The sequence below is a fragment of the Aythya fuligula genome, chromosome 1, assembly GCF_009819795.1.
Source record: "Aythya fuligula isolate bAytFul2 chromosome 1, bAytFul2.pri, whole genome shotgun sequence".
NCBI classification, from domain to species: Eukaryota; Metazoa; Chordata; class Aves; order Anseriformes; family Anatidae; genus Aythya; species Aythya fuligula.
The window spans coordinates 177,224,064-177,249,492 of record NC_045559.1 but is presented as its reverse complement, the minus strand read 5'-3'; the positions used below and the strand labels follow the sequence as shown (position 1 = coordinate 177,249,492).

The following is a 25,429-nucleotide window of genomic DNA, read 5'->3' as shown; positions in this document are numbered from 1 at the left end:
TTGGAACCCCAGGTGCTGGAGCATCACATGGGCCTCTGATCCACATGCAGCATGCAGGGCTGCCCCTACCTATAGAAGAGATTCCTCCATTTGGTCATTTGTGCTATTACAGGATTTTCTGACTAGAAAACAACTCTATTCATTACTTCTACTGTCAAACTGAAAGGATGTTCACATGAGAACTTCTTGTTGCACTTTTAGATAAAGGCAAGGACACGCAGACAACCTCATCACTGATACTAAGTGGGAGCTGCCTGCAGGCTCCTCCACTGCAATTAGTTGGTGAAGTTCATTTATCCTGTGGCCAACGGTTTGTATGCATCTCATGTGTCTGAAGAGTGGAGGCCCTGGAGCGTGTCCAGAGAATGGCTACGAAGCTGGTGAAGGGCCTGGAGCACAAGTCCTGTGAGGAGCAGCTGAAGGAGCTGGGGGTGTTTGGTCTGGGGAAGAGGAGGCTCAGGGGAGACCTCATTGCTCTCTGCAGCTACCTGAAAGGAAGGGGTGGGGAGCTGGGGGTCGGCCTCTGCTCACAGTAACTAGTGATAGACTAGAGGGAATGGCCTCAAGTTGTGCCAGGGGAGGTTCAGGTTGGAAATGAGGAGACATTTCTGCTCAGAAAGAGCAGTCAGGCACTGGGACGGGTTGCCCAGGGAGGTGGTGGAGTCACCGTCCCTGGGGGTGTTCAGGGAAATGTTGGACGTGGTGCTTGGGGATGTTGTTTAGTGGTGACACTGGTGGTAGGGGTACGGTTGGACCAGGTGATCTCGGAGGGCTTTTCCAACCCTAATGGTTCTGTCCTGTACCGTGGGGATACCCATATGAATGCAATAACAATCCCAAGACAGGCTTCAAGTGTGCGGAGAAGACAAATCCAACTAACTGCTGGCGTGCAGGACCATAACTTTGTGCAAGCCCAGAGGGCTGGGAGAGGATTCCACCCTGCTTGGGGACCGCGAGCAGCACCTCACCGCGGGCAGACCCCCACAGGGGCGCGGCGGGAGGCAGAGAACCCAAACCCTGCCTCCCTCCCCAACATGGCGGCGCCGCCTCCCCCTCTCCTCCCCCGCTGCCCGCCGCCATCACGGCGCAGGGGCCGCCGGGAGGGGAGGGCCGAGCTGAGCCGAGCCGAGCCGAGCCGGGCCGAGCCGTGCCGATCCCAGCCGAGCCGGGCCGGGCCGGGCCGTGCCGCTTTCCCCGCGGCCCTGAGGCAGGGGGGCCGGGCGGCGGTGGGCGCCGTGGGGCTGCGGGAGCGGCTGGCGCTCCCCGCCTTCCTCTCCGTGTCGCTCCGCGCTCAGGCCCGGGAGGACGGACTCCCCCCTCGCCCCCTCCCACCCTCTCCGCCCCGGGCGGCGGCGGAGGAGGCGGCGGGGAGCGGGGAGGCAGCGGAAGGAGCAGGTGAGGGCGGCCGGGCCGGGAGGGGACGGGGACGGGGTGAGGTGAGGGGGGGGGGGGTGCCGTTGAGCCTCCCTCCTGCTCGGCCGTTGAGTGTGGTTATTTATTTATTTATTTATTTATGTTTAATTATGTTTTGTTCGCTTTTATGGTTTGTTTTCGGCCTCCTCCCGCTTTTCTGAAGGAGCGGCAGGGTCGCCATTTCCTCGGCGCGGCCGCGACCCGCCCGGGGCCTCGCCGCCGGCTTTTCTCCCTCAGCCCTCGCCTGCGCTGTGGGGCCTCATGCTGAGGGGCTGGGGGGGTGCAGCAGGAGCAGGCAGGGCCCGGCAGCCTCGCAGGGCCCTTTCTGTAAGGGTTCAGCGCCGTGCCCCTCGGCAGGAGGGCTCGCCCTGCCGTCAGGGCCTGTCTGCGGGCTGCAGGGGTGGATTAGCGGGTGGCCGAGCCCTCAGGAACCAGCCGTGCTCCTCAGGGTGTCCCACTGCCCCAGCACCGTAACGTGGCTGTCCGGTTCGCAGATAACATCTCCAACCTTTAAGGGCTAATCCAGCTTGGATCTGCCCCCGCCAGGCTGTCTCTTACCCTGCTAAAACATCATCTTTGAGCACGAGGGCTTCGCTAGGCAAGGCACGAAACGCTGCAGACCTTCTTCTATCATCCTAGGCCCTGGTTCTTTTATTTTTGTTACCTGTCGGATGCCAAGCGTGGTTTTATGCAGGTGGAAACATAATTGGCAGTTCCTCATCCTTGCCAACGGAGAAAAGCCATGTGTTAAATGAGAGGGGTGGCTTCGAGTTAGCAGGGCGATGGGTTGGCAGCGTGGGGCTGTGAAAGTAAGCTCGGAATAATTTTGAGTCTTCTGTCAAGCAGACTTCTCTGTGTGGGTTGAAGATCGCTAGACTGGCATCCCATAAAAGTACAGCTAGTATTTGAGGTGTGTTTTTTTTTTTTTTTTTTGCAAGTTGGTTAACTACACGTTTTACTATTTTTAACGTTATCTTTAGGTAGTGGAACTGTGGAGCTCCTTCAGGTACCCCTGTTTGATTAGCATCTTGTCACAGAAAATGTTAGCCTTGTAATTAGAAGCAAAACCCTTTCAGCTCAAAATCTCTTCATTTGGGAAAAAGAAAGGGGAGTTCTGCCCCTTTTCCTCTTTCCAAGCTGTTATTTAGTCATCAGCGGTTATCAGTAATTTAGTTTATCCTAGAGTTTTAATCTGGTTGTGTCTGAAGTTGTATTAGATTTTAATTTTTAAAGTTTGATTGTTACTTTAAATGGAATATTATTTGTCATTTTACAGGTAGGATATTTGACATAATACTTAGCTTGTGTGTGGTGTACATGTATGCATGCAAACTTGCCAGTCATGTTTTGGACTTTTTAAAGAGATCTCATCTCTTTACAGAGTTTTGTGAACTTTGCTTTTGTTCAATTTTGTTATGTCTTAGCTACTAGTCTACTTGTAGAAGTAGGATTGGTTTTTGCAGAGTACTGGATTAGTTTTTTTGGGGGGGGGGAAAGCAGATGTTTCAGATGTGTTTCACTTGATTGTGGCTTATCTAATATCATACTTCTATTGAAGAAAAATGTCAAGCATGCTTGACCCCAAAACGTAGCAGTACTGGTAACAAACACACAGAATTTCTACGAATATTATGTCAATCATAACACATTTCACTGATTTCAGTTCCTTGGGTAGTGCCTGTAGGTATACTCAAATCTATCCACGTTTAGGATTTATTCATAAAGTAACCCCCTGAGGTATATTTCACTTCAAATTGTAGTATAGATAGTGTCCTTAACTGATTGCCACAGTGGGAGACAAAGTTCCTGCATTAAAGAATAACGTAGATTTATCTATCATTAAACAAGTTATCATAGTGTTAAAGTACTTCTGATTTATGAGATTTATTCCTGCAGATGTTATTCATGTATGGAAAAGTAATAATGCAGTATAGTTTCTACAGTTAAAATCATAGCTCAAGAATTTGATTTATTAGTATAAAGTTGATTTCCATAGTGTCTTACCCTTCCTATTACGGGACCTAGCGTATTTGTTAGTAGAAGGAAGCTGTTCCAGAAGTTGAAGATACTTCAGAAACGCTAAGTAGATTTAGCAATGCAGTGCTGTGTACCTGAAATAGAGAAATTCATAAGTTTTACTTGGAAAAAAAAAAATCATTGTTGTAAATATTTGAAATATCAAACGGGAAACCTGACTGCTTGAGGCCCAGTCCGCACTGATGCTCGGTGTTGTCTGATCCACGTGAGTGTTTGGTAAGGCGATGGTAGTTCGGGAAAAGGAGTTGGATGGAAAGGAGCCATCGGTTTGGGAGGAATAGCAGGATCATGATCAAGAAGGGTAAAGCAGTGTAAGATGAAAACAGGGAAGAACTGAGCAAGTTACAGGATTTTTTTAATTTATTTATTGGGTGTTGAATTGTAATTGTTTATCCGTTAACTTGCCACCTGAAAAATTTGGAAGTGAAATATTTCACTTAAATTTTTCTGGTCCTTTCCCCCCCTCTATGCTTTCTATAAGCAAGGGGAGCATTTCTGTGCTTGCCAGTAATACAAAACCACCACTTTTCATCTAAAATCTCAATCGCAGCATTGTTCTTATAGTCTGTGTTTATCTGACTTGCTTGGTCTTTGGGAGAATGCGAATGGGAGTGCCTGCATATGCAAATACAGTCTCTGAGATGCGATGTGTGTGTGCAGTGCGTGAATATTCCTCGATTTGTCTCTGGATAACATGCCCGGGCTCTGATCCTGCAGCCTGCAGAACAGGTCTATTCTCCTACAAGTGAAATCTCATCGTGTGGTTCTGGCGGCAGGAGTGAGGCCCTCGTGTGATAACCTGTGCTTACAGAAAGTAACGAGCTGTCCAGTCCCAGCATGCTGTTTTGGTTTGCTTGAAATAGTTTCTCGTGAAATATATCTTCTGTTAACAAACTATCTGTTTTTAATAGCAAACTAGTGGGTATGGGAGGGAACTAAGAACTGACAGAATGTTACCTGGTTTTTATTTTCACATTCCAAGTTTTTATTTTATTTAAAAGCACCTTTCCCCCCCCCTTTTTTTTTTTTCCCTAACCTTAGAAGATTCAGGGTTGGATGGTGTTCTCTTGATTTCCTTGTAAGTAGTTATCAGGCCAATTACAGGGAAGTTGGCAGTTGGAATGAAATAATCTGTTCAGTTATTATATTGCCCCCTTAATCCTCTCCGTGTTTACAATTACCCTTTTAAGCCTAGTCATCATCATAATTTCCTATCGAGGTGAATTCCAAGAAGGTACTAGTTACTGGGTAAAGGGCGACATTTTAAAATATCTGTATATATCTTTTGCCTCTGTTTTTCATGGAAATGAAAGGACGTTCAAGTTAGGAGGCCAAACGTTTGTAAATTTTTCACATCTGTATACTGCTGTCATGTCACTGTGCTGTACTTATGTATTAGGTGCACCCATTTTATCTGTCTTTCATGTGTTGAATCCCCCCTCCGCCTCTGCCATTGCCAGTGCCGTTCTTCTAACCTTTTTTTGTTTCAGATATGGCTCTTTTTACTGTAACCGTTTAAACCAAATTCAGTATTTGGTATGTGATCGCCTATAATAAAAATGCTTCTGCATATGTCAGTATATTTTTGTATCCTCCGAAGGGTGTAGCTGCATGGAACTTGACAAATTCAGCGGGTTTTTTGCTAAAATACAGCGGGGATCAGTCCTGAAACAGAAGGGTGCTCAGCTAGATTAGTTGTGGTATTGTTTTGCTTTCTAACTTTAATGGTTTATCCTGTCAGACTTTATAACTACTGCTGCACATTGAGCTGTCCACAATGACTCCTAATTGTTTTTCTCGGAAGACTGGACTAATTTGAACTCATCAAGTATTTAGATAAAATCATTTCTTCTTGTGTGCATTACATTATATTTATTTGCATTTCATCTGCTGTTGTATTACTCGATTTCCTAACTCAATTAGATCTCTCTGGAAATCTCCACAGTTTTTACTAACCCAAATAATTTCCTTCTACTGGCAAATTCTCCTGTTTCACTGTCTGCTTCCATCCTCAAGAGCACTAATGAATGTTAACCATTGTTTTTAATGTCTGGTACACACCACATGGTTAACTTTTTGCCCTCTGAGCATCTTGGTTAAGGTCTAGGTTATATCAACCCTACCTGGGTGATTCTTCAGATAATCCAAGGCTTAGAAGTAGTCACTAGAGCTGAGAAATCTCACAAATACATAGCATAAGCTTTCTTCTGTTGTCTATAAAATGAGGTAAAGTACTTAGCAAGAGCTTCAGCCCAGTTTTGTTTGTAGAAAGTGGACGGATGTCAGCTTCTAGGGAGGTCTCGCCATTGAAGTAACAGTAGGATTCAGAAATTTCACCAAGCTACAAGGAAAATAAGCAGGTATTATGAAACTTTGAAATGTAAAATATAAGTTACAGCAGTGCTACATTTTGTATGCAGTTGTACGCATTTATACCTTATTACTACTTTTTTACTGTAGAATGGAAGCTTACAGTCAATGCTATGGGAGCGTGCTGCTGGTCAGATGAGTGGCATTTGGTACTAACCCAGCGTGGTGGGGGCTAGTTTAAAAATGTATTCTGACTGTATGGACGAGCTTTTTGGCATTTGAGGCTCTTGTTTGGGTGTAAGAAATCAGCTGAAGTGCGTGTGCACTGAGCGCAGTAACACGGGGATGGGGCAGAAGAGAGCAGAAGGGCAGCAGGTTGGTGTTGAGCTAATCGTGTTACATTGACTAATGAGCTCCAGAGTGGTAGCGTTTGGCTGTATAACAAAGAGGTGGCTTCTTGAGCTGCATGGAAATTGTCCTGCAACTGGCAGACTTTCCCAAATTTGTGTTGTTTCCGTGCAAGTTGATAACACTTAAAGAACGCACAATAGATCCTGGAGCCCATCGTCTCCTTTTTCAATAACCCGTCTCTATTGCCCAGCATCATGCTTTATTTTTAGATTGTTTTCTTCCTGTTTTCAATAACACTTTTTTTTTCTCAGGTAAGATAAATGATAAATTGTGACTTCTTATTTGTCAAATGTGTGCTGTATTTGCTTCAAAACCTACTTTTTTTTTTTTTTTTTTTTAATTAAGCATAGTTACTTCTTGGGAAGCCTAATAGTTGTATTACTTTTTTTTTTTTTTTTTTTTTTTTTAATATATTTGGCTAGTTCCAAATAGTTGAGTGATATAAATCAGTAAGAAGTAAAGAGTGTGGATGGTGTCAAGGTGGTTTTCAATAGGCTGTCATGCATAACTAAGAAAAAAAAAAAAAAAAAAAGGAACTCTCATTTTCAGACACGCTTCTGAAAATGGGAGCCATTTTTAGTAGTTGGAATCTTTCGGAGAGGTCGGTGAAGTAATGTTAAAAGTTCTTTTCGCTTGAAGTCACTTGAATTGGTGCAGAAAAATACATGAACAAGGAAAACATCTGTACTGTGTATTGTTTACTACCTAAACGAATAACATTATATGATCTTTCCCAAAGGGAAGCTGAAGAATCCAAAGCAGGTCATAAAATAAAGTGAAAAATGATTATTACTGGTGTTCTGCTGAGTAGTTTGAATCAGAGACATTCCTTGTAATTAAATACATTTCACTCATTTATGACTTCTGTTTCTTTCTTCATCACCTCTGCAGCAACTCTTGCAACGCGTATCATACTATTTTATTCATGTGAGTTCAGTGTCAATAGCCCCAGACTGAAGGATTTTACAGTTTTGCTTTTTTTTTTTGGTTGAAGTAGTACAAAATGTCAAAAATTAGAAGGAAGGTCACAGTGGAAAATACCAAGACCATATCCGATAGCACATCCCGAAGACCCAGTGTGTTTGAAAGGCTTGGACCCAGCACTGGAAGTACTGCAGAGGTGAGTTGTGAAAGCATTCTTCTTTTCCTCCCCACCCCAGCATCTTCTTTTCCAGGATTTAGATGGTGGGAAAACGTAGCTCACAAGTGCCAAATACTCAGATGTCACAGGTGTTAGTAAAGGTGAAAAGAACTCCTTAACTCATGGATGTTCAAAATACTAATGCTAGAGTTTTCAAATAAAGTGTGTTGTCCCAGCTTCTGGACAGGAGCAGTAGTACTGTACATTTTAATACTGTTTCCACCAACCTAATTTTTTCTCTGCCAGACCTGATTCTCGTTGTTGATCTTCTTTTTTTTTTTTTTTTTTTTTTGAGTTATATTACTGGTGGACAGAAAGTAGAGATAAATGGGAGTTAATGTGGAGTCATTTGTTTGTTCTGCCACACTCACACCGATGGTATTTCCAGAAATGAGTGTGAAATTCACCCAGTGATGTCTGTCTCTTAGACACAGTGCCGTAACTGGCTGAAGACTGGCAACTGCCTCTATGGGAACACATGTAGATTCGTACATGGCCCTTCACCACGAGGTAAAGGCTATAGCAGCAGTTATAGAAGGTAAATCAAGAACTCACTTTGAATTCTTCACATGCTGTAGGAAAATAGCTTTTGCAACTATGTCTTCTGTTCTTTTGTGTTTTTTGGTTTTGTTTTGTTTTTTTTAATAATGAAATGCTGTGGTGTGCCTAATGGTGTGTTTTATCAATAACCACTTGTATTGCGAAGCTGCTCAAAACAGTTGATTTGGCAACCTGCAGTGGGTTTTCCCAGGATTTTTGTGTGTATGTAACTTTAAAAAGACCACTGGATGCAGATTAATTCCTTACATTACTTGAAATAAGGAAATCAAGTATCATAAAAAAATATTTTTTTATATGTGTAGTGTCACTGCAGCTTCTGATACACCTTTCTGTCCTTTACTAAAATACTGTTTTGTAACTACTTACAGCAATAATTGCATATTTGTAGCCCTTCTGCCTTCACTGTACTGTTTGATTAAGGTGTATAACCTTTCTAGCTGTGAGAAAACACTTCTCTTCAAAACACAGTGTTGTAACTTCGTTAGCTGTAGGCTAAATATCCTATATCAAAACAAGAGATGCTAAAAGTTACTACTTTTTTTCAGAAAACAGAATTTTTACTGTTACTCCCACGTTACTCTCATTTTAAAATGCGTTTTTTCCCACTGTCCCCTGTATGGTGTAACACCGTGCCTGTCAGCTGAAACTAAACGTAGCAGTAAGTTTGTACTATTAATTTTATAAAGGACAAAAAAAAAAAACAAGCAAACACAGTCATTTGTAGAGAATGAAGACTTCATAGAAAGGGTAACCATGCAAAAACTCTGCTGTTTCCTGAGCTACAGTGATGTCAGTGTTACCTTTAGATTACAGACGGGTGCACTGAAGCATCAAAATGTAAAGCAACTTGGTGAAGGTCAAACAGGAAGGTTGGCTTGATGTTCTTTCCTGCTCTTGTGCCATACTCTTAGGATGATCTTGACTTTGCTTGTTTGATCTTCTAACGTGGCAGCCTCTGGGATACGAAATACATCACTAAGCTTGATGTTCATTTCGCTGTGTGAAAGATCTTACTCTGCTCTGTGCTGAATGTTCCAAATGGGGGCAAAAAAAAACACAGTGATTTATTGGTAGAGATTAAATTAAAAAGCTTCAATGTAGCATGCTGCTTTCTCCTTGCTTTCAGAGTTTGGAATGCACAGTTTGTGGTTCTGCTTGGTCATTTGAAGAGAAGTCACCTTTCTTTTAATGACTAAAGCCTTGTTACTGCTGCACTGTCACCACTAACACTTAAGAACAACGCTGATTTACTTACTACTAACTTTTTCTTCCTATTAGGAATGTACTAAAAAAAGTCAAAGGATGGTTCTTGCTGCTCATTTGGCTGATATGTTCAACATTTTAATAAAGATGTTCTTAAAGGAAAAAAAAAAAACAAGGGGCAGGGGGGCAAGCCCTGCTACTAGAACAGACAAATGAAAAAAGCACACTTGTCTTCAGACGATTCTACTGAGAGCTCTTGGCTAGGCACAGAAAAAGCTGTTTTACTTGCATAATAGAAGTTTTTATGCTATTCAACAACATTTTACAAATGTATCCAGGTAGTTTAAATGTAATTTTATTGGCTTTGTGCAAGTCAAGCTAATGCTGATTCCACACCAGTTCAGTTTAAGCAGTATTCCTATTCACATGTCTGGGACGTGCTGGTGGTGTGGCCACACGTGTGTTCAGCGTTCACTGCTGGCAGTCTTTTGTCTGCTTTGCAGGCAGTTTGGTAGGACACGGCCCATCATTATCCCTTCCTTGCTCCTCCTATTTCATACCTGTCTGAATAAAGTCCCATTGTTAATGGTTTTTCTGACCATAATTCTTCCCTTGGTTCAAATCATCACCAGACAATAGGAAAATTTGACTCTAAAATGTGAAAAAAGCCTTCTAAAGGTAGTGTGTGTGTTTCAGCATTAATGCTGCTTCTCACATCATGAGTTTTCATCCTTCTGTTTAAAACAACTAGCATGTTTTTACATGTAAAACTTTGCTGATAAGCATAGTAAGAACCCAGTACTAGACCTGCCCTTCCAGGCATCTGAAAGAAGCAGCAGCTAATAAAGGAAGAGCCGTGTGTAAACACGCTGTCCCGCGAGGAATTTTGCTCTGCCCATGGATTGGCAGCTATCCCATCCGTCTTAGATTATTGTCAGGATCTGTGCCACTGTAGTACCCGTCTCTTTCCTGAACCTCTTAATTCTGCATCCTTACACAGGGTTTAAAAAATAAACAAGCAACAGTAGGAGGTAAGAACGTATGAATCTTAAAAAGTACAAACACTGTTGCACAGGAAACTGAAACCAGGACAGTGTCTCATGAGCACTGAGTTATTATATACATGAAATGCTAATCTGGCTGTACACACCCACGTGCACACACACACAAATTCCCTGCTGGGCGTACTGTAATGTGTGCCTGCTGCTAGCAGACATCTCCCAGTGTTGGGAGATAGGTACAGAAGCAGATGGAGGTGCTGTTCAAATGTGCATTTCTCCTGGAGAACTGAGCTGCGGCAGGAAGTAACGCTGTTTAAAATCACCTAACTGCTCTGCTTAAAATTGGAAACGGTGAAATTCAGCGGTTTTGGCCTTGCTTAAAATACGGGCCCCTCCCAAAATGTTAATTCATTAAAGTTATTTTTCATTTAGTTTTCTTCTTTCGTTGTACAGTGGTAATACTGTGCAGCCTTTTGTGCAGAAGGTTCTACCAGTTACAATGTAAACTTACAGTCTTAAACTGTAGAATTAAAATCATGTATTTTTAGGGGTGAAATTCAGCAGCATGCATTACCTGGAATAAACAAAAACCCCTTTTGGAAGGGAAGAAAAAAGCAAGTGCATCAGTAGGCCATTTATAAAAACAAAAATTGTGGTGCACCTGAAGGGAAAACTAGTTAGTAGACCAGCTTGTTTTTCTGTGCATAAGCCAAAGCATCTGAAAGAGTCACAGCTTCCTGAGTAATTATTTCCTCAATAACATGAGATTGAAAATTTGGCAAATATTTGATATTTTTGGCTTTTATGCTATAATACTTGGGGGGGAAGGAGGGCAGTGTGTGGACCAACTGGATGGTTACCTTGACTTTGCTCCAGTCTTCTCCCAAAGCTGTAAAACAAAACAAAAACAAAATGAACAAAAAAGATAAAAACAAAACAAACCCAAGAGCACAACACAACCCTGAAGCTGTAGCTTTTTTCATTCCTGTGATTTCTTGATGACTTTTATAATCTTAAAGCAGATTTAAATACTGTTTTAATAAAATAAGTTTTTTCTTCCCTCCCTTCCACACTGGAAAAGGGTGTTAATTGAAGGTGATACGGTTTGCATTATTTTTTTCCACTCCAGCATATAACTTCAATAAATATCACAGTATTATACGTCTGTCTGGAAAATGTGTGGGCTACATTGTAAGTTCTGTTGCTTTCTCCTTCAGCTACCAAGTTTTCCTGAGAATTGCTCTTCTTGAGGAATAATAATTACAAGTACACTATCTGTAATCTCCTTGCCTTTGAAATTGATTTTCAGTTTCACAAATCTGGATCCTTTGTGCCATACCTGAAACACTATTAAAAATCTAAGCTTTGAATTGCCACTTTAATATTGAAAGCTGGTCTGCATGTGGAGGTAGCTGATGGTTTGGAACGCCTCAGAGAATTTTTGTCATACCAAGGAATTCTGTTTCTAAGATGGGAGGGGAAAAAAAAAAGATACTGAATTACAACCTTCACAAAAGCCAGATACTTTAAAGATGATATAGCCATGTGTGCAAGGAAGGTAACTTGTTTATATTAGTATGCTGGATATTTTTTTGATCCTTGTTAGTGCTGAAAGAAGCAGCACGCTACTGTTTTGTACCATTCCTCTGGTCTAGACTGACCTGTATTTGCAGTTTCATGAAGAATTAAACGCATTTGAAAATGAGAGCAGTCACTGGTCTTTTTCTTTTTTATATACTAAGGCACACAACATTGTGACATTGTTTAAAGAATTAAATACAGGTAACACTTCAAAAGAGGAAGTAGAAACAAATTACTGTGTTCCAAAGGTGCACCGGTTGAAAATGAAATCATGTTAATTTAAAGATTTTAATATGCCTAGGCTGGGAAATAAAGTTTTCCTACTGTATGTTATATGACAGGAAGGATGGAAGAAACAACTCTTTCTAAATGGAAACTAATTCAGTTTTAAAAAAAAAAAAAAAAAGGCAAATGCAAATTACATTATCCAAATATTAGATAAACTCTTTTAATCAACTAAAGTAGCATTTTTAACTCTTTCTTTAGCGTAAACCGATGGGTACAGATCCAGTACTTCCATATAACCATTTCACAAAAGAATCTGTAATTAATTAAATGTAATTAAAGAATTCTGTAATTTGGTACAAATTACAGATATACAGATTACAAATTTGGTACAGAAGTACCAAATTTGGTTTGAAGACAGATTTATATGAAGAGAAAATATGTTTTCTTGAACCAAAACATCATCTGAAGCAGCTCCTATGTCCCTTTTGCTTAGGAACTTGTTTAAATGCAAGAGTTTTTATCCTTTTAACCTATAGGGTGTGTGTGTGTGTATATATATACACACATATATATATATTTAACCTAATCTATTTAACCTATAATAAGAAGTGGATAAATCAGCTTCTGAATCCATACGAGGAGGTGATGAAATTATAAGGATACCTCGTAGTAGTGTAGGATATTCCCCTTCCCACATCACAGTAATACATTTTACAGAAGATACACAGTTGTAAGACTAGTAGAGTTTTAAAATTAAATAATGAAATAGTTATGTTACTGCAAGATGGAAAATGAAGGAGGCCTCCAAGAGTGAATTTCTGATGCACGGCCTTGCAACAGCCACTCTTTATGTAGCAGTCTGACCAAGGTCATGGGAAGATGGCAATTAGGGCAGATGATCTCCACTTCTGCATTTGGAGTTGTGCTTTTATGTGACTAACTGCTAGTCTACAGTAGTTTGACTCTGCAATAATTTTATGTATATAAATCAGTGCAGCTTAGCACATGGAGAAGCCTAAAGATAACTGGAAAGACTTGGTCTGAATGATTGTGAAACGTTTGCATGATGGTCAGAAAAAGAGGATTTGTTGTGGCTAGGATCAGCTGAAGCTGATTTAAAGTGGTTAGTGAGCCATGACATAGTACCATGTATACATACAAGTAATCCTACTTCTTAGAGTCAAGTCTTCCTTGATGTTCTGAAAGAGTTTTGGTTTTCATTTGTTTTTTCTTTGAGTGCTCAAGCCCATTAGAACTGAATACTTATTTTTCATCCTTATTGCTTTTGGTGGGAGGTTTAGATCTCTGTCTATATTAATGACAAAAATAGTTAAAAGATTCTATTTCTTTAAAAATGATCCCATAGAACTGGTCATATCATGTTTCTGTATTATACAGGTCACCAAAAAGGCCTACTGGAGATCTTCGGGAAAGAATGAAGAACAAACGTCAAGACGTTGAGGCTGAGCCACAGAAACGAAGTACAGAGGAATCGTCCTCTCCTGTTAGGGTAAGAATGGAGTTTGCAGAACTCCAGAATCCCTCAGTAGCAATTGGGCACTGTGTCCTAGAAACCTGATTGTGGTGCTTTGTAATACTTGAAATGTTTAACAAATTGATGATGTTGTACATAGTATGTGGCATATTTCATTATGAAGTGTCATAATAGTTGTAATTGAAATTTTATAGCACTGTTTGGTCTTTTGGTTCTCAGAGATTTTATAAGTCCTACAGACTAAAATGCCATAAATACTGATGAACAGCTGTTTAATAACAGTGCAGACTCTTCAATATTACCAAGAAAGCATACTGACCATTGTTCAAATCATTCATTATTTTTCCCCCTGACATTTATTCATATCCATTGTTTATGTGCATCCTGACTTCAGTTGTTCATCTCAAATTTGCATTTGATGAGACAACACAGTTATTGTTGGGCTGGTCCATTTCACCTTCCTCCTCACGTATTCATTAGCCATCCCGACTGCTCATTTTTGGATCTTGCAACAAATTAATTTTTCATCATTCTCACTTCATAAGCATCTTTCTGCAATCCTAACCCCCCTCAAATATCAAAATTTACTTTAAAATTGTGTTATATACTTCTGCACTGATGTTGCAAATAGGGACAGAGTTGGTAGTGTGATCCTGCCACCTGTGCTATCAGCATCAGTTTGTTCTTGTATCATGTTTTTTAAGACTTCCTATGAATAATGGTTAATTTTTTTTTTATTTTTGTGGAAAATCAGTTTTGCTTCTGCAGGTATTAACAGTATTCTTTTTTTTTTTTCCTCTGGATCTGTTTCTACTTGCTATGTAAAATGAATTTTTCTGTCAGGTGTAAATAAATCAACAGCAGCTGCTATCATTAAATTAACAGAATGGCTTACCTTCCAATCATGTTTTCAGTTGCTGTTAATTTGTGTAAAATTTCAGTCTTTTCTTTTCTTAAATGTGTTTCTTTTATTTTCTAATAGTTTGAATAAACTGTTTAGTTACTAAGTACATGGTTGGTGGGAAAAGTGTTTTTTTTTTTTCCAACCATTATTAAAAATTTATTGTAACTTCTCTCCTGGTATAACTCTTAATTTTGATGTAATTCTGGGTTTGATTAGTTAACCCTGCTGCTTTTTATAGTGTTCTATTCATGTAATAATAAAATACTCTTAAACAACTAAACCCCAAATAAAGGTGAACTGGAAACAGGAGTCAAAAGGAACTGGAGAATTAGAGCATCTGTTAAAGTACCAAAGAGTTATTTACAGGATAAGCACACGGCAGAGAAAAAATTGCTCTGCTTCAGTCTCATAAAACAGAAGGCTGAGGAAACTGCTGAGGTTTTTGTATTAATTGCACGGAGGCAACTGTGGAAAATATGGGATATCCAAAGAAAATATTCTGGAACAAATAGATGAAGAGGGACAGTCATCAAGAGTTGCATTGCAAAGAACCAGGATATCCAAAAGAACAGAAGACTGAAGTAACTGAACTGCTTACAGAAATCTTGCTCCATCATTAGTTACTCTTACGGTGGAGATCTAATGATTGACGTTCTCATCTCTTACTAAAGCTTCTGGGATAACTGAGGAAACGGATAAGAAGTCTTAATTTCATTTTGAAATAATGCAAGGTAGCTTGTTTCATGAAAAGTTTCATAATTGTGGTTTGTTTGTGATTTTTTTTTCTTTTTAAATAAAGAAGAAAGAGCACTGTTCCTGCAGTCAAAATTTGTGCTTCGCTGATCTGCTAGCATTGAAACTTGACCAGAGAGTAGAGGTTAAAAGAAAACTGATATAAGCGAGATCTTAAATAGCTTCCTTTGAAACAAAGCTTTTGAGGAATAGATAGGTGAATAACAAGCATAATATCAAAAGTTTTAGAAGCCAGATAAAGGGAAAATTTTAGATTACTTTAAAATGAGGTTGCAGAGAATGCTATGGTGCTTCATCTAAAGAGATTCTACTTTTTAAGAATGGAAAAATGATGGACATCCCAAATGTTAAACTTTGCAGAAGATATGAGGATACTAACTGAGATAAATAAAGTCAGAGGAATGCCATAGGGACTGCGGAAAAGATTTTCAACAGTACAATGGCAGATGAAACATGGTGTTGGCGAGTGCAAGGTAATGCACAGTGAAGGAAGTATTTACGACAAAAAATATATGAATTAATATTTTTAAAGTAACCAAAACTATACAGTAGAAAAAAGTTATTGTGGACAGCTCAATGAAATCATCTGTTCAAAGTACAGTCACAGAAACAAAATGCTCAGTAATATAAAAATGGAATAGAAAATTATCACTGCTATGCTGTAGGAATTAATGGTCCAGTTTTATTTGAAATGCTGTTTGGTTATGATCACCTGTATGCAAGACAATACAGTCCAAGGGCTTTTTGAAGTGAGCAAGGGGTGGGGAGGAGACTGCGGAGAGGAGAAGAAAGGAGTTGTGGCGAATGCATATAATGTATGGTTGAGAGAATGTAAACTAGATGCGTCTTACTCGTACTTTATCCCAGCAGAAACAATAGCAAGTTTGAAAATAATGAGGGGAAATGCTATTTACATTACATATGACAATTCTACCTGATAGAGGTAGAAGATAGAGGCAAAAACATGAATAGGTTCCAAAAAAAAGTTGAGGAAGTAGAAGAGAAGAGCTTTTCTGTGTTTGGAGACAGAGCTTTTGCTGGTTATTTTATATTTAGGAAGAAACTTCATATCCGGACAGCTTATAAAAATATATTTTCTATTATTTCTTCATGTCTTGTACTATTATTTTCAGAGACAATATGCTGTGTTACGTGGACAAATACAGCAAACGCAGTTGTTTTTGTGTTTTTTAGGTTTGTGTCGGAAATTACTTCAGTTCTGATGTTAGTGTATCAAATATGTTGCAAATAACTAGGATAGGTTCTTGCTGTTACCGTATTTAGTTGGAAATTTTCATGTTGAATTTTTCTCCGAATTCTGAGATAGTTACGTTGGAGTATTTGAAGCATTACATAAAGCAACTTCTGGGAGGTTTGTGTGATTTGGGAAACAGTGGGAAGAACTTAATTTACCTTTAGGGAAGGTTTTTGTAAGGAATATCTATCACTTGTTTTTTATCTGCTTTTTGTCACTGTGGCTTTTCAATATCTGCACTGGAAATAGAGGTCAGCGTTGTCTTCCATCTCTGAAATGGAATCAATACCTGTTCATTTCAGGGAAATGGAATACATTTTCTTGGACGTTTGTGCAATGTGCTAGTAATTTTCATCATAGAGGTATTGTACGTAGAGCAAAACAGTACTGTGCTTACCCAAAAGATGTGAGCTGTAATGCACAATAGCTTGTTCCGGAGTTAAAGTGAATTCTGAATTAGTTTATATTGCTGCTGCATGCACATGTGCTGACAAGGCTGAAACTGAAGCTTCTGCCTTGTAAGAACTGTAGACTGTAAGCCTTATATTCTCTTCATCAGTGTTGGCAAAATAACACTTCAGCTAGAAGCATGTTTTGCAGACTGGGTAAGTCCTTTAGTACTTGGCCAAACTCTTCTGGCTGTCGTGGGAAATTCATCCAAGGAGACATTGAGTCTTGTGCTGTAGAGGGTTAATTGTCGTACAAGGTGGGGAACTTCAACTTAAGCAGATGTTTAATTAAATAAAATCTCATAGAAATAAGTTCATAAAGTCGTGTTTTTTTTTTTCTTAAGTAGCATTTCTCCTGAAATTCAACATTAAACTGCAGTAATCTATTCAAGACACGTTAATAGTTTAACTTTGAGCACATACGTGAAAACAGCGTAGACAAAGTCTACCAAATTATTATCTGCACTTAGGACAGTTAACATTTTTTTAAGTAAATAATTATACTACTATAAAAGTTTATTTCTATTCTAGTAAATGGAGTCTTTTTCAGATACAGTATCTTCTAGTACAAATAAAAGACATGCTTTTGCCCTGTAGGAGTTTGACTTATTTTATTCTTGGCTTATTAAGGTAGAGGTGCAAAAAAAACAATGTAAAGTATAAGAAGGTCTGTAAGAAGGTCTGATATGAATGAAATATTTACTCATTAACTAACACAACCCATAGTATGAGGGAATGAAATGCCTTGCAAGTGAAACAAACGCAATGAAAGGAATATATTGAAGACTTTTCCATGAGCAAATTTGAATGTGTTCTATACCGTCATAATTTACATTCTTGAATCATGTGCCCCAGGAAAATATACTCAGTTTCTAAACACAGTTTTTTGTGTTTTGTTTTTTTTTTTTCTTCCCAAGATGCTCTTACCAGAATTTTTCTCGTGACAACTCAAGTTGCTTAGTGTATGGATGGGCTTGGATCAAGTTGTGTTGGCTTCTAAAATAGCATGCTTGCATTAAAATTGTCTATTCTCTTCCCCTATATTCAATAATTCAATAAAATTCCTTTAATAGATGATTCTGTTCTCAATTCTTCTTTAGAAGTATGATTGTCCCATTGCTGCCACTACCAAATGTCTCCCCTGAGAGGAGAAAATACGGGCTGTTTCCATATGCTTGCGTGGTGTTGTAAGTTTGGAGGTGTAGGTGAGATGCATGTAGGTTGTATACAGCTTCTAATGTGGAGTATGAAAATATTCCTGAAATTATTCTTGAAACATGCAGTTTACTCAGAATGCTCTTTGTTAATGAGTTATTTGGTGGATTGGCCTTGAAGTTTTTTGAAGTTAGTATGTATAGGGTATGACCTCACATGCATCTTGTGGCTTGCTAGTACCACATAGGGTTGAATTAATAGAATTTAGTACATGTATTTAATGTTTATTTTTTTTGTTTATATTTATAGGAACTAGCATATAGGAGAAGTAAACAGCTTACTAGAACAAAGCATTCAAGGAGAGTAGTCTAGAAAAATGAAGGTGCTGTATGAAAAAAATAATTGTAGGAGGGGCTTGTTGGTAAAGCTGCAAACTTTGAGCCTTACAAAAGTCTATTCTCTCTTCAAGTAACTTGCTTTGGAGCTTGTTAGAGTTGTTGCTGTTAGACTGGAATGCATTTGGTGCCTGTTGTGATGGTGGCTTAGTTGATGTGGACTTGTCTGCAACTGGTGTCAGAAACCGATGTGGCCTGATAGGTTAGGATCTTGTGCATCACTTTAGAGATCCTGTCATGAAGTAAAGAAAACATAACTTTACCTTATTCTACAAGCTGCTTTTAGTTACGCTCGACTCAAGTTAGTTCTTTCATGTGAAGTTTCTTTGTGTTATTTAGCAAATGGTCAGTTTTTCAAAATCTTGTAAGGGTTTGAATATGATATACTTAGCATGTTGAGATGAGGGGCTTGAAGGTAACTGAGCATTGAAGCATTTTTCAGTTTACTAGGTAAAATAAATGCAGTACTTACTCTGTGATCACTTATTTCATTAAGCTAGTCTTTAACATTGTTAAAGAATAAAAAGGAATAGTTTCATTGTATTCACTTACAATATTGCGTAGTCACTCTTATTATTTCCTTACCTTGTTTCTGACGTGGTCTTAAGGATTTAAATCAAGTAATGGTCTAAGTCACAATAAGAAATAGCTAGCGAAATTCTCAGGCATCTCCTTTTCTTGGCATAAAGGGTCCTACAAACCAGCACTGAAGAATCCCCAAAAGAAAGCACTCTGGGAGGTGAGAACAAACGGGGAGCGGGGCAGGCTTTTGTTATTTGCTTTTTGTGGTTTCGTACATAAATTAATCTGTGATACTTCTAAGCTTGGATGTTCGTGGGTGGTTTGTCTTTTTTTTTTTTTTTTTTTGTGAACAATAAAAAAAATAACAACAAACAAAAACCTTTGTCCTGTACTCCACTAAATCCAGGTAGATTATTTAGAGAATATGGATTCAGCAGAGGCAATGATGCAACTGTGTAGCTCTACTACTGGAATATAGCAGGGGGAGAAGAGCAGCTCAGGACCAGGCGCCTTTATAAATTACTTTACACTCTGTAAGAACAGTCTGGCATCCTTAGGTATCCATAGGACCACTGGTCCTGTGCATCACATGCACTGTTTTGCCCCATGTGAAATGGGTGCTACTGCAGTGGTTAGACACGACTAATAAGATCGAGCCGATGAACATTCAGCTATAAAGCTACTAAGAAAACTCGATTCCAGTCTGTTGCTTTAGATTTTCTTTCCCCTTTCTTCTGCCAGCCAAGCCTTACTACCCCCTTCTTTATCCTCTGGAGAGTTCAGCTTCTCACAGGGTCATCTGCCTTGCATATGACAACCTTATTTACAGCTGGGAACTTATTCACGCTGTTAAACTTCTGGTTTTAAGAACCCGCTCTGTTCTTTTGGTTCTTATTTTAAACTCGATTCTCTGATACGTGCTTAATTCTTGCCCTGCCTCTAAGCCTTATTTTATGAATTCCTTCTTCCTTCTTTTTCCCCATCTGCTATTTGCATACTGATTATATGAAATTGCATTAGAGTATTTTGCCTGTGGAGTCTCTGCTTATTTAAGAAGGAATTTTTTCAACAGGCTGAAGGGGAAATTGCTTTTTGTATTATAAAAAAGGAACAGCCAAAATACCATGTAAAATGTACCTGCTTCTTCAGGCTTCTTTTAAAAATGAAGTTGTTTACTCTAATGCAGCATTTTTCCCTTATAGAAAGAGTCTTCACGAGGAAGACATAGAGAAAAGGAGGATATCAAAATTACAAAGGAGAGAACACCAGAAAGTGAAGAGGAAAATGGAGATTGGGAAACAAATAGAGAAGGTAAGCAAAATTAAACTAATGGTCTCCCTGCAGCTCAGAGAATTGCACTAATGCTGGACTGCATGTAAAGTAAAATAGTTAAAGATTCGGTCTTTAAGTAGAGTACTTCTGTGCAGTAGCCATTAAGATTTATTTTTGGAAGAGGGCAAAGAAGCAATTTGATTTGGACTGCTATAATAGTAAAAGCAACTTCTTTTAGAAACGTTCTCTTTTTGAATCTTCAGACAAGGAACAGGGTCATTGGCTATTTTGTGGTTGAACCACAAAAAATCATCCAAGATGATTTTGAAACTCATCAGTCCAAGAAGAGAGCATGATTCCTTTCAAGTCAAAAGTCAGCAGGGTTTGTTTTTTTGGTGTAATTTGTATTAGTGTGGACTATCTCATTAACCAAGTATTTAATTAGAATGCATATGCCAACAGCTGAAGGGCGCAGTTGGTGAACTAATCATCTTCTGAAAATACTAGTGGGGTGGTGAGAGCTTTGCTACTGTAGGCTCTTGTGGTTGAAAGGTGATTTTACTGTCCTTGGTGCTGATAATATTCATCCATTTACTACACAGACGGTTGAGCAAAAATCTGTATTGTTTTCTCATCCCTCTCCTGAGTCTTTCCTTTTTCCTTTCAGGACCAAGTTAAACTGCCACTGAAATTCTGGCAACTTGTAATAAAGTGTGGTACTTACATAGTTTTGTAAGTATCAACATTTCAGCAGTTATTAAAATATTGCAAGACAATGTGGGGGTTCTGGTCCACAGTTGAGGATTCTTTTTACCATTCAGTAGTGATGCCAAAGAAAGAAACAGTCATTTTCCAAAGAATTTATAGCTCTTTATTAGACAAGATATTAGTTATAAATAATTATATTAGAATACATATCTACATTTTGTTCCTATAACCACAAATCTTTTCAAAATGCACAAATGATCCTGTATGGTCAACACTTTTACTTATGTTTATGATTATGTTCTGCTGGAAGTTCTGCATGGTGCAAACCAAATGCAGTCACAGTGCCTTCCTAAACAAAAGGGTTTGTAGTAAGCATTTGGAAGGGGGGAAGCATGTGTTATACACTGAGAGAGATGTGTGATTTTCACTTAAATTAAGGTGCCTAAAATTTACACAGTCGTAGCAAAAATCTGTCAAATTAGAAATCTGCATATGCTGTGGTTTACCTTTTCTGATAACCTGAAAATAATTTTGGCTAAACATATAAATGGAATTGTTAGTTGATTGAAGGTTGCTTGTCTGGTGCTTTATCGTGATGTAGAAAACTGTGATATAGTCAGTGTAGAAAATAAAGTTTTAATAGTCCAAGTGGCAGACTTTGTTTCTGGGAAGGAAAACAAAAACCAAAACAACAAAGTAGAAATTTTTCAAGTGAATTCGGATATAATGAATCTTTTTGCAGTAAGATGTACTATTGGTTATTTGTGCTCTGACTGTCCTATGGCGTATATGCATGGAAATGGAATCTAAGTTGAAGAAAATTTGCAACAGAAAAACATCTATTTTTATATAAATATGAAGCATGAATGTCTTAATTCTTAGACATCGAGGCTTCTAGCTTGAGAATTATGAATTTCTCAAAATAGTGCTGTTCATAGTTATAACCTCTGCTGTGGGTAAAGCAGAATTGGTGTCTGTGAAGTTGTAGTGTAATATAACTGGACAGATGGACTGGGAAAGAACTTACGCTGTTAGGAGCTGCACCTTTCTGGAGGCTGTTCTCATGCTCTCAAGCCACATGAAGAGAATTTGTAGACTCAATATAGTTATTGCAAAGCTTTTATATAGTTTCTGTGTGTCAAAAGGGGGGTGAAAGCTAATGAATCTTTAATGAGGTATCTGTTCTTGGAAGGTTCTTTTATCAATGTGCTTTCTGAGTATTTGACTGAAGTAACTATAAACAAAATAAGAAGTGTAAACAGTAAGACTGCTTCCTTTTTCAACAAGATTTCAGTTGCAGGGCCTGAAGGGTGTGGTATGAACTGAAAATGACTTAATGAAAAAGCAAGAAAAAAATGCTGATGTGAATACCAAGGAGTAGGAATGTTTTAAGCGTGGTTTTACCCAGTGAAAGGAGTTATGCAGACCTCTTCTTTTATTTTGAAGTCGATTTATAGATGAAATTAGACAGGTGTGTGAAATGACATGTTAAACAAAAAGCCCTAGTGCATTACTACTTTAATCCATTTCATGTGAGATTCCCAATTAAGCAGGGCTCCACATATTTTCAATCTTTGTGAAAACACTCTTTTTGGGGAATATTTTTGTTATATAAATGGAAAGAAATGGTGTACTGGGTTTCCCTTGCTACCTTAGATGAATAATTGACACAAGTCTTTAAAAGAAGTGAAGTGTTACTAATGAAGTTCAAGTATTTTAATGGTGGGTCATATGGGACTAACTGGAGTTATTTCAGGTTCACACAGATAATTGGAGAAAAGATTTGGCTTAGCCTTGTTGATCCATTTATGCGGTGCTTAAAAGTCACTGAAATATTTATGCTTGGCATCCAGCATGCTAAAGGAATGTTATTTATTTCATATGTAATCCATTTACTAGTCTGTTTACTTTTTGTTTTAATTAAGACTCTGATAATGGAGATGTTAACTACGATTATGATCATGAGCTGTCTTTGGAAATGAAGCGCCAAAAGATTCAGAGAGAACTCATGAAGTTGGAACAGGAAAACATGGAGAAACGAGAGGAAATTGTCATTAAAAAAGAGGTTCGTATTCTGTAAATGCAAAACTAAACACTTCTTATTGTTTCGTAAAGACCTGAGCTTTCTGGATTACAAAAGTTCTGCTCTGCACATAGTAGTAGATAAGTGGCATGTTTATAACTTGATGTGTGACATGGATATTAGTTGCAAGTCACGTATCATCTGTTCAGTCATCTGGCACCATAAACAAGTTTTCTCCTCTGTGAAGTCAGCTATTAAATGAATAGGCAACTTTGCAGTTTAATGATTTAAAGCTAATAAAACCTTTAACAGAGATGGTGTAGGAGAAAACGTAAGGCATAACTTATACCAAGTCCCTTTTCCTACGTGTCTTGTGGTAACTGAGGGAAAGTAGAGTGACAGATGGGCAAAGCTGTTACCAAAGTGCTAGAAGGACTAATTTTGGGGAAGACTTTAAAAAAAATAAATAAAAGAAGTCTGAAACAAGGTCCTTCTTTTCTGGACAAACTTGAATGCTAGCTGGGATCATACTATCTGGGATTATACTAACTTCAAAATTTTCGTTACAGTTTTTGCAAATCTTTTCTTCCCCCACCGTTTTCTTGACATGTTTCGTTTATGGTGTTCTTGTAAGCTAATAAACTGTTTTGAAAACTGTACAGTTAGTTTATTGGAGGTAGATGTGTAAAAGTTTAAGATCTCACATCTCGTCTGTTACTGTTTTTACATATGTGACATGTATCAGCATACAGCAAAGCTTTTGAGCATCAGTCTTTTAACATTTAATATATTCTTTATCTCAAGATTTCTCCTGAGGTGGTTAGATCTAAATTGACACCATCACCATCACCAAGAAAGTCCAGCAAGTCTCCAAAACGAAGATCCAGTCCCAAATCATCTTCTTCGGCTAGTAAGAAAGAAAAGAAAGCATCTGCTGTATCTTCCCCGCTTTTGGATCAGCAGAGGTCAGTCCGTACAGATGCATCTTGGGAGAACGTGGGAGTGGAGAACCACATTGATTTTTATTACTGGGGCTTTCATAATTAACACAGTTTTTCATTTTCCTTGCTTTCAGAACTATTGATTTTATAACTTTAGGGAAAAGTCTCTAAATTATGCAGCGTGAGTCATCTACTGTGGAAAATTGCTACATGCACATAGTTGTCAGTTGACTGATTTCATGGTTTACAGCAGGCCTTTTCTCTTTGAATGTCCAGAGTGTCTGGGATGTGATGAGGAAATATAAATAACTAAAGTGAGAGACAGCTTTCTTTGAGATGCTGCAGCCTGTAAAGTAGCTCATCTAGACTGAAGTGAGATGTTTAAAATGTGACCATCTTCACATTCTGCTGGTATTGCATGTTGCTGTTCGGGAAATAATGTTTGATTTTAAAGCCAGAGACTTTCTCAGGCTTCAGGAGAAGAAAAGAAGAGGCAGAATGTGGGTGAGGGGAAAAAAAAAAAAAAAAAAAGCACAGGAAAGGATAAGATACATGAAAGCTCCAGGAAGGTCAGACTGGGCACCTTGCCACAAAAAGTCAGTCTCCTGCAGCTATGTTCTTGATGGCTGTAGGAGCTTTAAATGACTGTTTGGTGCTTTTAGATAGAGAAGAAATTAAAAATTTCTGGAACAGTATAAGCAGACACGTCTGTATTTGCAAAGCAAACAAAACTTTTAAGAACAAACCAATGTTTTTTGCTACAGGAGGATGGAGCACGGGGATAATATGCTACTGGCATGTAGTACATGGTAGCTATCTAGTTCATAGGGTTTATGTCAGTGATCATTTATATGAAAAAAATGGTGTAAATTCCTTTGTAATGTGAAATACATGCTCAAAAGCTTTATCCTGCATCAAGTAGTTAATGGTAAATCTAAGACATGAGTGATTGAAGTCATTTTCCGTGCTTGAGTGGGGTGTTGCATTGCAGAATTGGGAGTCTAAACAGACAAGATATTCCAGAGTTCTGGTCTTGTGGTGTATGCAGTTCGTGCAAAGGCATTGTAACCTTGGAAAATAGTTCTTTCTGAATGGGAGCAGTTCCTATTTTTGCTTCAGAAATAAAGGTTACAAATTGAAGAGCTCACTGTGAATTTTTACCACCTGCATTCACCCTTCAGTCAAGTTCCTGAGCACTGCTTGCTAATGGAGTGGCAAATCCTATCCTAAAAGCTTCAAGGCCCTTTACATTGTACTTTCCTGCCAACATTTGAGAAATCATTATTTGAAGTTGGCAGTCCTTCATTTTTTTTTCTTGTTGGTTTATATCTAGGAGTTCTAAAAGTAACCAGAGTAAAAAGAAAGGTCCTCGTACCCCTAGTCCTCCTCCTCCAGTACAAGAGGAAACTCCGTTAGGAAAAAAACACAAAGAAAAACATAAAGGAAAAGAACGTTCAGAGGAGAAGACGAGGGAGGTGAAAGAGAGAGGCCGTGACTTTGAAAGGCACAAAGAGAAAAAAGAGAAGCAGAGGTAAGTTATAATGCATTATTAGCTTTTACTCTTAAAAGCAAGGTTACATTAATGTTATCAAAACACAGAGTAATAAGGGATTTATACCTGCTTTGCCAACAACTATTTCAATACTCATTAAATATTTAAATACCTTATGT

The 25,429-nt window shown here is 38.6% G+C and overlaps 1 protein-coding gene across 3 annotated transcripts in view; it reads left to right on the top strand.

The window, feature by feature from the left end:
• The first annotated feature begins 1,366 nt into the window (after positions 1–1,366).
• The window catches only part of ZC3H13 (zinc finger CCCH-type containing 13), a 46,931-nt gene continuing 22,868 nt past the window's right edge, over positions 1,367–25,429 (top strand). For 2 of the 3 annotated variants that reach the window (XM_032181384.1, XM_032181367.1), the window contains exons 1-8: positions 1,367–1,395; positions 7,166–7,291; positions 7,741–7,850; positions 13,285–13,396; positions 20,017–20,125; positions 22,720–22,859; positions 23,622–23,782; positions 25,092–25,289. In XM_032181384.1, the coding sequence (XP_032037275.1) occupies positions 7,175–7,291; positions 7,741–7,850; positions 13,285–13,396; positions 20,017–20,125; positions 22,720–22,859; positions 23,622–23,782; positions 25,092–25,289 (947 nt within the window). In that variant the 5' untranslated portion in view covers positions 1,367–1,395; positions 7,166–7,174. The remainder of the gene's footprint in view (positions 1,396–7,165; positions 7,292–7,740; positions 7,851–13,284; positions 13,397–20,016; positions 20,126–22,719; positions 22,860–23,621; positions 23,783–25,091; positions 25,290–25,429) is intronic. The other variant, XM_032181375.1, reaches the window with a different exon arrangement.